This window comes from Limulus polyphemus, unplaced genomic scaffold (genome assembly GCF_000517525.1).
Source record: "Limulus polyphemus unplaced genomic scaffold, Limulus_polyphemus-2.1.2 Scaffold6, whole genome shotgun sequence".
NCBI classification, from domain to species: Eukaryota; Metazoa; Arthropoda; class Merostomata; order Xiphosura; family Limulidae; genus Limulus; species Limulus polyphemus.
The window spans coordinates 629,291-639,932 of record NW_013665616.1 but is presented as its reverse complement, the minus strand read 5'-3'; the positions used below and the strand labels follow the sequence as shown (position 1 = coordinate 639,932).

The window sequence follows — 10,642 nt, the reverse complement described above, 5'->3', positions numbered from 1 at the left end:
AAATTAGGGACGGCTAGCGCAGATAGCCCTCGTGTAGCTTTGCGCGAAATTCAAAAACAATTGTAAGATTACATCGACTAATTTTTTCTCTATAAAGTAATGCTGGTATCTTTGAAGAAGCCGCATATAACAAAACCGACTGCCCAATGAAATTTTATGTACATTCTCTCATAGCCGGTTCTTATATAGCCAACTCATCATAAGCATTTTCGAATTCTTAGCGATTCGAGCTGTATTAACTAAAATTTTACGAAAGTTCTTTTTTCTCTGTCTCCGTCTTTTATGAGTACAATTTTATTCTAGAAAAATGTGATCTCGATTGCGGCCCAAATGGAAGATGTCAAGATAGACAATGCGTATGTTTAGAGGGTTGGAGTGGAACAAAGTGCATGGAGAAATTATGTGACCTTCGATGTGCTGAACACGGACAATGTAAAAACGGAACTTGTCTTTGTATTCAAGGATGGAATGGCCGTCATTGCACTTTGGGTAAGGTTTTATGATTTGTTATACCGCATTTTTTTTTTTCACTACGTAGGCTTTAAGTTTTTCTGTAAACATCTGGGTTTGTTTTATTTAAAATAATCCAATATCTATATACCAGCGTTATCTATATAAAAAAATTAAGGAATCACTAAGCAGAATGCCATTATTCTATGATTCTCTGATTAGTTATCGTTAATTAAAAGCACTTTTAAATTAGAGTAAATACGTAAACAGATAAAACTTCTTATTTGAAGTATTGCACCACGGTTACAATTAGAAATATAATTTAGGTGTAAAAAAATGGATAGTTAAGCATTTTAAATTAATTTATCGTAAGCTAAATTTAATCATTATATGTCAGATAGTAAAAAAATCAAACAGAGGAACGTATATGTTCAAAGTTCTTGGAATTCAGATTGCAATTAAACAAGAAGATTCTTCATGCAAGTCGTTTTGAGGGAAACTTTCAACATTGAACAAAACTTATCTGTTGCTAAGGAAGGAACCTCATAACTATACTTTAAGTCTCGTACGAAAACGAGAGAACATGGTTTGTTAGCTGCAGATACAGGCATCTCATGTTCGTTTAATTAAAGTCGGGGTAAATCACAAGGTAGTTTTAAAGCATTCAGTACACACTAATGACCGACTGATTTTCACAGCCCAAAGGATAAAATTAAATAGGACTTTAAATGATCTACGACTTTAAAATATACTTATTATATGATTTTCTACAAAAATGTGCACCGCTTGATTCGTGTTTTTTGTGTGGAATTAAATCCTCCTACTCTGCTGCGACCGTTCTTAATGTGTAATTTTGTTGCATACGTAATATAAAGAATTTTGTAGAATTTTGAGATTTTATAGGAAAGGTTCTAGGCACTTGTTGTATGCTATAACGTTACAAATTTAAAATATATTCGCTATATCATTTTCAAGAAATCGGTAATAATGTTCATTGTTCGAAACGAGATGCTTACAAAAAAATGTATTTCATAGAATATTAATATCTTTCGAATATTTATAGAGGGTTGTCCAAAAAGCTGTAACAGTCATGGAGAATGTTTAATGATTGGTGGTGAATGGCAGTGTCGTTGTGAATACGACTGGGACGGAGTGGACTGCAATGTCCCATTAGAAAGAGTCTGTGACGATCGCAAGGACAACGACAATGGTAAAAGAAAAATATATTTCTCAGAAACTCTCTCAAAAATGTACAATTTATGGTTGTACATTTAACCAAATTAGTCCACACTTATATCATTATGACTTAACTGAGCTTAACTTAGAATTATTAGGTAATCTTCATGATGTATGTTTTACAGGCCGAGGAAATCAATATAATTTTAAAGGAACAAAACATCTTGAGTGGAATTTTTCTTTAAAACCCTTTGTACGTTTAAAAAAATGAAAAAAAACCTCTAATTTAATTATATAATTATAGAATAGAGGAAATAAAATAGTGAATATTCCGAGAATTATTAATAAAAACGAATTAAAGCTATTATATCTAAATGTGGATCTACTCACTATGATATTGTGTATGTCATGTTAAATAGCAGGTATATGTCATGTCATAAGTAGTTACAGCATAAGTCGTTCATTATTTTTTCAAAATGATATAATGCTATTACAAGTATTATTTTACTTGATTAAATATTTTCAAGTTAATCTGATGCTTGGGGTCCATTTCTTAAGTTTTTGCTATAATTTTTTAGCAAAATTCGCTTTATATCAGCGTATTAGTTGACCTTGTGATAGTTCTAATCCAAAATTTATACTTTATGAAGATTAGTTATTCCAATTATTTAATTAAATCTTTTCTCCAATATGACTTTTCCCTAGTATTTTCTAAATGATATTATTCTCCCCTAAGGAAAAGCACTATAAGGAAATAATACATTTAGACAAATTAAATGAAACATGATATTATATCTTTATTTGAGCTTTTCATACTAATTATCTGCAGATTATTATTCATCCAGTCCGAAAGCACCATTCCTCGTATAGAAGAAAGGAAACTTTTAATCGATTTTGTCTTTCTGTGAAACAAATTCGTAAAAGAAAAACAAACAAACAAAAAAAAAAACAATTGTACTTTGTTCAAAATTGGTGAAGTACCGAGCTGGGATGATTAGATTAGAGCGTTTCACGCTAATTAATGAGGTTTTACTTCTTGAACTCTCTTATCAATTTTACAAGCGATATTTTAGCTTGAAGATAAGTTATCTAGTGTAAAGAAAGTTGTTATTTTTTCCCACACATGATCTTTATTTAGAGTTAATGTAAATTTGGATTATTTTATATCAGTGGTAACAAATAAGTCATGATTGCATCTGACAGTTAAATAAGAATATAAAGATGAGCTATGTAGAACGATACAACGAATTTCCTGTTTTCTTTTCATTATCCTTTTCATATTACATCTTATATTTTAATTACTAGTTGTTTTTCATTTAGAAAAAAATATATAATTTCCTGAAATACTTGCTACATTCAAATGCATTCATCAAATTTTGAAACGGAGAACTTTTGAGCTTTCTGAATTTTAAGGAAATAGTTCTGTTTCTATATACAACATAGTTATAATATGTATCTGTTATTTTCATTAATTACGTAAAATAGCACTGTTAGAGGTTTTATCAATATCACGCAATGTGGACTGATACTCGCATTGAAAGTGACCAGGGCTTATCGCATTTACAATAACAACTCAATCTTCGCCCAAACTTATTGTGAAATTCATCATATGAAAAAACCTAGAAATTATGATGCAGTAATATTTTCGTGAATTATTGTAGTACATTCTAAGTCCAATTATGTTTCCAAAACCGACAGACGGACTCGTAGATTGTGCTGACAGTGAGTGCTGCAGGAGTGAAGATTGCAAGGACAACCCTCTTTGTTTTTCTGCTACAGACCCATTAGATATTCTTCTCAGAAAGCAGCCTCCTGCTGTGACGTCTTCTTTTTTCCAAAGGATGCAGTTTTTGATTGAAGAGGATTCAGTTCAGAGCTATGCTCGAGAAGACGCTTTTAATGACAGGTATAACGTTTACACTGAAAGTATTGTGGAATTATTCGAATTTTCTATTTTTATTATAGAAATAAATATTAGAAAGTATATATCAATTCCGAGAAACGTGAAAGGTGTATCTATATTGACATAAACAAGACGGAAAATACGAAAATAAACTACTTTTTAATGCTTGTTGTTAATATGTTTGCAAGTTACTTTGCTTCAGGTCACACTTTGTTGATGTTACAACTATAATTATTGATATAATCTATTTAGAACGTATGGTAAGTACGGTAAGTTTATTTTTTGCACCAACTCAAAATGCTTATGAAAATTCACTTCAGATATATTTCAGACACGTAAAAGTTTAAAAGTGAAAACATTTTGTGAAAGCTGTGTAAAGTAAAATAAGTAATTTAAAATATTATGATCCTAAAAATGTTTGAAAACTGGTGTTAATTACTGAAAAATTTAATTGTACAGAGAATGAGTAAAATGTAAGCCCTCAATGTTTGCATAACAATGCTTTCAGATTTCTAATAATAACTATGAAGTATAACATTTATTTTCTATTATTGACAATCATGTTAACCAAACGTTATATCCAAAAACTAAAATTAAAAAATGCATGCTAAGCCTTCCTTGAAATAAAGATGTCCCAACACCTTGTGCATAATAAATAAATACTTACAGAATAACTGTCTCAACTGTCTAATTTCGATTAACTCTTCTTCCTTCTACACCTTCAGCATGTTCTGGAATCACTTTAACGCAAGGTATGTACATCTTTCTGTACCCTTTTTTTTTCTTGACTGGAACTTATGAAATTATCCAAATATGTGGAATGTTTTAAACTAATTTTAATCAAATAATATCATACTTTGTGATGAATTATGAAAGCTTTTGCGCTTTTAAATAATCCATAAAAAACATTGCTGTATGTAATTTTCGAGTCCTCATTATATGAAGTATAGAAGCTAATGAAAGTGCATAATATCTTATTACTTTGACAGCTAATACCATTTCGTTGAAAACAAATGAGATTTTATGTGATCATATTTCCATACATTTTAAAATTGCTTAGATCATTCGTTCTTTTAAAGAGTATTTTGCAGTCAACTAAAGTTAATTTTCATACACCTTAAAATATATAACACTATTAGGATATGAAGCTAAATCACATTTTGCAAGTTATTTTAGTCATTTTCCATCTAAGTTGTTTCTTGCCTTTTCCTAGTCGTGCTTCCGTAATCCGAGGGCAAGTAGTAAGTTCATCTGGCAGTGGCTTGAGGGGAATCCGAGTTGGAATATCGACAGATCCACTAATTGGTTTCACTGTTACTAGAGAAACGGGCTGGTAAGCGTAATTACTCCTTATGTTATAATTTTACAATAAAAACAAGAACTATTCATTTAAACCAAACACCATTATTAGAGTAAAGCACTCTTGGTTAAAAAATTATCATAAGAGGTAGCAGGAGTTTCGGAACGAAACCGTGTATACTCAGTACCATTTTTACTTTCAATGTTACTTGTAGAGTTTTTTTACTAATAGTTTTCAATTGAGCCTCTAGTAGACCTTGTGGCAATAAGCGACACACCTATAACATGCACATATATATATATATTAAATAAAGAACAACCAATCTATCGCTTATTCAAGGTCATCAAGTTAGACTTCGTACTAAACTAATCTAGCCATCTATTAAATACTGCTTTTTTCAAACGCTGTTGTATAAAACAGTTACACTCTATGACGAGTTTAACCTATCCTTTGTTATAGGTTTGACCTCATGGTAAATGGGGGTGGAGCTGTTACACTGCAGTTTCAACGTGAACCTTTCAAGCCACATGAACGTATTGTTGTTGTTCCATGGAACGAAATCGTTGTCATGAATAAAGTAACCATGACAATTCGTGAAGAAAATGCTGTCGACTACAAGTCACCTTTATGTTTGGATCATAACTACGACACCATGAAGCCCGTTGTACTAGCGACATGGAAACACGGTTTTCAAGGTGGATGTCCTGAGAAGAGTTCCATTTTGGCAGAATCTCAGGTTGTTACAAAAATACTCATATTAAAACACGTTTGAAATATATAGTTTACATGTTAAGTTTCCAAAAAGCTCAATTAGTAAAATAATGTAGTCCAGATTTGGTTTTATTTCCATGCATAATTATGAATATATTGCAAATATGGTGTGATATATTTCTGTACGACTCCTAAACTAATGAGGTAACGTTTATCTCAGAATAAATAAAATTGTATGTGAGACACATATTAAGGTTTTGAGACATATAGTGATTGTAATATAACATAAGATCTCACTCAGTAAAGCAGAATGAGGTCTGGTTTTAAATACTTTGCTGATAGTCTTAGCTCATTTTCAAAATTTACTACCTAAAGATATCTTGAAAAATAAGTTATTTTTTTATATTTTCTTTGAGTTAGATATGATATATCTCAGACAAAAAACCGTTAACATAATATTTCAGCATTTCTTCTGTTGCCTGATAGGTTGTTCAGGAAAGCCTTTCCATCCCTGGTACAGACCTTCATCTTGTCTACCACAGCAGTAGAATGGGGGGTTATTTATCTACCATTCAGCTCCAACTAACACCTGACGAGATCCCCTCAACATTGCGTCTTATTCATCTTCGAATATCGATTGAAGGGATTTTGTTTGAGAAACAATTCGAGGCTGACCCCGGGATTAAATTTACATATGCTTGGAACAGAAGAAATGTCTATCGACAGAGAGTATACGGCGTAGCAACTGCTACAGGTTAATGCATTATATTAATGACATTGTTAAATATTTCCAATAATAAAGTGCATATATGTTTTGAGAAGAGAAATAACCAAGACGTTGTTTAGAAACGTAGAATAATTTTGATAAAAGAAAATTCAAATCGCTTTTGTTGTTACTCTATCTTTGTAAGATAATCTAAATCAGCAGTAAATACGTTTTGATGTTACTATTAACCTCACGCATACTATGTACTTATAAGCTTAGGTTAGGCTGGCTACTATTATTTGAAGAATAAGCCTATATAACTTTTTTTATTGAATATTGAGATTTAATTTCAACAATAACATTAGAATTATACTCAAAACGCAATAAGTTTAAGTTTATTGAATTCCATTGCAGTTATCATTTTATACAATAACAACTGTATTATTCATCACTGTTTTATTCTAAGAAGTAAGTCGTATTCAGTGTCATATACTTTTGGTTTAAAAAGTTTATTATACTTAATTAGTGTTTACTGTTATAGTTCATATTGGCTATGAATACAGCAACTGTCCACAAATAATTTGGGAAGTGCAGAACACCCAGGTCAGTGGACACGATATGAGTATTTCCGAGATTGGAGGTTGGAATCTAGATATCCATCATCGATATAACTTCCACGAAGGTAAGCTAAGAATCTTGCTTTACAGTAAAAAAGGCTGGATAATATGACAAACGTCTGTACATTGACGTGAAATATCCAATTAATTATTTTGCGTCATAAATTCATTGATCTAATACCGGAAATTAGTGCGTGTGTGAAATGTCTGCCACCTGCAGTGATAGTTAGATGCCAAAATCAATACATGTATGTAATTCTGTAGTTTTCTGACTGAAACTTACATCAGTGTAAAGTTAACGCCTGCCGGTTATTCGTCTTGAGAGAGTTGTGGTGAAGCCCATTATTACCAGAAATTAAAAAAAAATGTATTATTATATATGCCAGCTTGTCCTGCTAAAAGAAAAAAAATGTATATTTATTTATCGCTTCTTCTAAGAAGGAAACACGTTAATGAAAGATGAAGACAGTATTAGTGTTAGGTTCGTTGTGATTTTTTTATTGAGGTTAAAAGGTTATTTTTCGGAAATATTTTTAAACATCTACATAAATATGTAACTAATCTTCGGATCAAAGTAATGTTAAAATCCTTCTCTCTTAAAATATAAAGTTATTCCAGGAAAACTAATAATAACTTGTTAAACGCACGTTTCGGTATTATTTCTTTTCAGTAAAACTTTGATTTTGCATCTAATTAACACTTACTTGCCACCTAACTTGGCAACGTCCTCAGATATCATAATGTCCGAGAGTGCAAAAACATTTGGTACTTGTGAACGTTAAATGTGCAATTTTTCATTCATCTCCAGGTATTCTACAAAAAGGAGACGGTACAAACATTTATTTAAAGAACAAACCCAAAGTTCTACTAAATATTATGGGAGATGGACAACAAAGACTTCTACACTGTCCAGATTGTAATGGTATAGCAAAGAATCAGCGTCTTTTGGCACCTGTAACTGTAACTGGAGCTCCAGATGGAAGTATTTTTGTTGGAGACTTCAATTTAATTCGCAGAATTACACCTAATGGATTGGTTAACACAGTAGTAGAACTCAGGTACGATCTTATTTACAGTGTTTTGCATTAAATACGCCTTTCCTATGTTTTTATTATTTTTATTTTTCTGAAGGCAAAAGCCGAATAATTCATATTTAATCGTCACACAGAAAGGAGTAGAATGTATATATTATAGAAAACTGAATTGAAATCCTCCACATTCAGTACAATTTTGTGTTCATCTTTTTACACTATCCAATGCATTCAGTAAGCAGGATATTTTGCTTAATTGTGTTAAGTGTGGTAAAAAGTATCATTTAAGTTATTCCATAATGAGGTAAAAAACATATATATATATATATATATATCTTTTTTAATACGTTAATTAAGACATCGCTTGCATTTACCTCATTTAATTGGAGCATTATGTTGCTGTCGTACAGTAATATATAAACTGTCGATTTCGTAGTAAAGTCCGGCGTTTCTCCATTTTAGGTTATAGAGCAAGAAAGAAAGATTAGATACTTTACGCCTTAATGGGAAAAGAGGTTCTTTGATTAATTATCGCCTCGATAAGCTCTTGATTACGAACTTAATCACAGTGAATCTACCATGACAGCATAAAAAGAGATCCGACTTTGAAAAAAAATAAAAATAAAAAAGTTTCAGAAGAAGGCCCTAAATTAGAAAGTTAATGTTGTCGTTACACAAGCAGGTTCCTTACAGGAAAAGAAAACTTTCGTACATATAATGTGTTGTTTATATTAGGGGAATGGCTGTGTGCATTCTAGTAGAAGTAACAGCTGTATAGTTTTTTTTATTGTTGTTGTTTTTTGTGTAAGCTAGAATAGACAGAAAATATCGTACTTTCTTCATGCTATTTATAAGAAAGAGTTAAAACATTATTTATCAGTCAAAATGTCAAAAATATCGTAATACCTAAACTGCTCAGTATATTCATTTAGTAATAAACGTCGTTCGCATTTTTGAAGTTGGATAAACAAATGAATTCTCACACGTTTAGTACTTCAATATCGTCATGACAACATATGGCTACATACTTCACTGAAATATAAACTGAAAGTATTTTTTTTATGCTAAACAAACAAAGGTGCTAACAAAATCATCTTTTAAATGTCTAAGGGGAAGACTTAATAGAATATGATTTAATTTTTGTTCCTACAGTGACGCACAAGTAGCCTATCGGTATCACTTAGCTGTGGCTCCAGTGGACGGAAAACTGTACATTTCCGATCCAGAAAGACACCAAGTTCTTCGTGCTATAAGTCTCAAAGACATTGAAGATGTTGGTAACAATATAGAAGTTGTAGTTGGCAGTGGCTTAAAGTGTTTGCCGGGAGATAAACTTCTTTGTGGTGATGGAAGATCGGCCAGGGACGCAAAACTATCTTATCCCAAAGGTGCAGTGTATATTTAGTTTTACATGAACTTCAACTGTAATAGTAATTTTACAGTGAGGTTTTTACTTTTATAATCGATGTTTTGTTATGTGTAGAAACAATTACAGTTGCAGCTTTTATAATTTTTATCGTAAGTAACTAATTTTTCATCCTTCCTTACTTATCATTTCATGCTATAGTTGTAATTGAATTACGGTATTACAATTTTAAAATAAAGTAGTGTCATTAGTTTAAATACACTGTATATATTTATCTAATGTTTAAGTGTATCTACTTCTTTCACTAAAATAGACTTATGTATTTATAATTTATTTATTGTTTTTATAATATCGCAAAGGTTTCGTTTGACTTTTCAAAGTACTTGTACTTAAAAGGTCTCATTATTCAACTCCATTCTTTACATGTAATATATAATAAGGTTGTAGTAAATAATGCACAAACACACATGTATATATATGAAATAACATATAAATATGTCACAGATACCTCAGTTATATGTGCAATATATTTATACATTAAATATACAAATAACGAAATCAATAAATCATATTTATAATACGACTTAGATATAATATCAATATACGTACCTTCCGGAAGTCTTGAAGTATGAAGATCCATATGTATCCTAAATTAAAATATATTAAAAACTGAATTATTTTTATCAAAACAGACTTTAAGAATTTTAAGTTTATTAGTAATTTTTAAATTATACCGAAGCTATATAAGCTAATACCTATAACGTCGTACTGGAGTAGGTTGTGGGAAAAAGCAGCCAGTTTATTATCCTTCCCAAATTATATTTAAGTTTTAGGGCTTAGTTTGCTTTGCAAAATAGTTAAAGATTGTTTTTTTTCGCTCGTAATATATACATGTTTTAGCTGAAGAAGGAACAGATATAACTTAACTGTATTATTAAGGTTAGTATATTAATGTTAGATGGGTTAATGAGTGATTTTGAAAACGGGGAAGTGAGCATGTATAAAAGAAGAGCTTAAAATTGGTTGTAATTAAGCACAAAGCTATACAATGGGCTATCTGTGCTCTGCCTACCACGGGTATCGAAACCCGGTTTCTAGCGTTGTAAGTCCGCAGGCATGCCGCTGTGCCAATGGGTGGCAGAGCTTAAAGAAATGTATTGAGTGCAACGTTGTTGATATTATCGTTATTCAGCTGAGCGTGCGTCGAATAACATGATGGAATATAACAAATATTAGGGTTGGTAAAATTATTCAATCTATCTACTACACTTAATAAGTTGTACAGAAGCTTTTTAAGGGGACAATTAGATAGCTATTTATAAAAAGAAACAACAATAAACTTTTTTGTAAACCCATTGTTTATATATTTGTGACTTCAAATT

The 10,642-nt window shown here is 31.1% G+C and overlaps 1 protein-coding gene across 1 annotated transcript in view; it reads left to right on the top strand.

The window, feature by feature from the left end:
- Positions 1-10,642, top strand: part of LOC106476137 (teneurin-m-like) — a 201,650-nt gene that overhangs the window by 173,383 nt on the left and 17,625 nt on the right. The window contains 10 exon segments of the mRNA XM_022380617.1: positions 304-489; positions 1,514-1,660; positions 3,325-3,532; positions 4,255-4,281; positions 4,743-4,862; positions 5,289-5,565; positions 6,027-6,294; positions 6,788-6,928; positions 7,672-7,921; positions 9,047-9,282. Of these exon segments, the coding sequence (XP_022236325.1) occupies positions 304-489; positions 1,514-1,660; positions 3,325-3,532; positions 4,255-4,281; positions 4,743-4,862; positions 5,289-5,565; positions 6,027-6,294; positions 6,788-6,928; positions 7,672-7,921; positions 9,047-9,282 (1,860 nt within the window).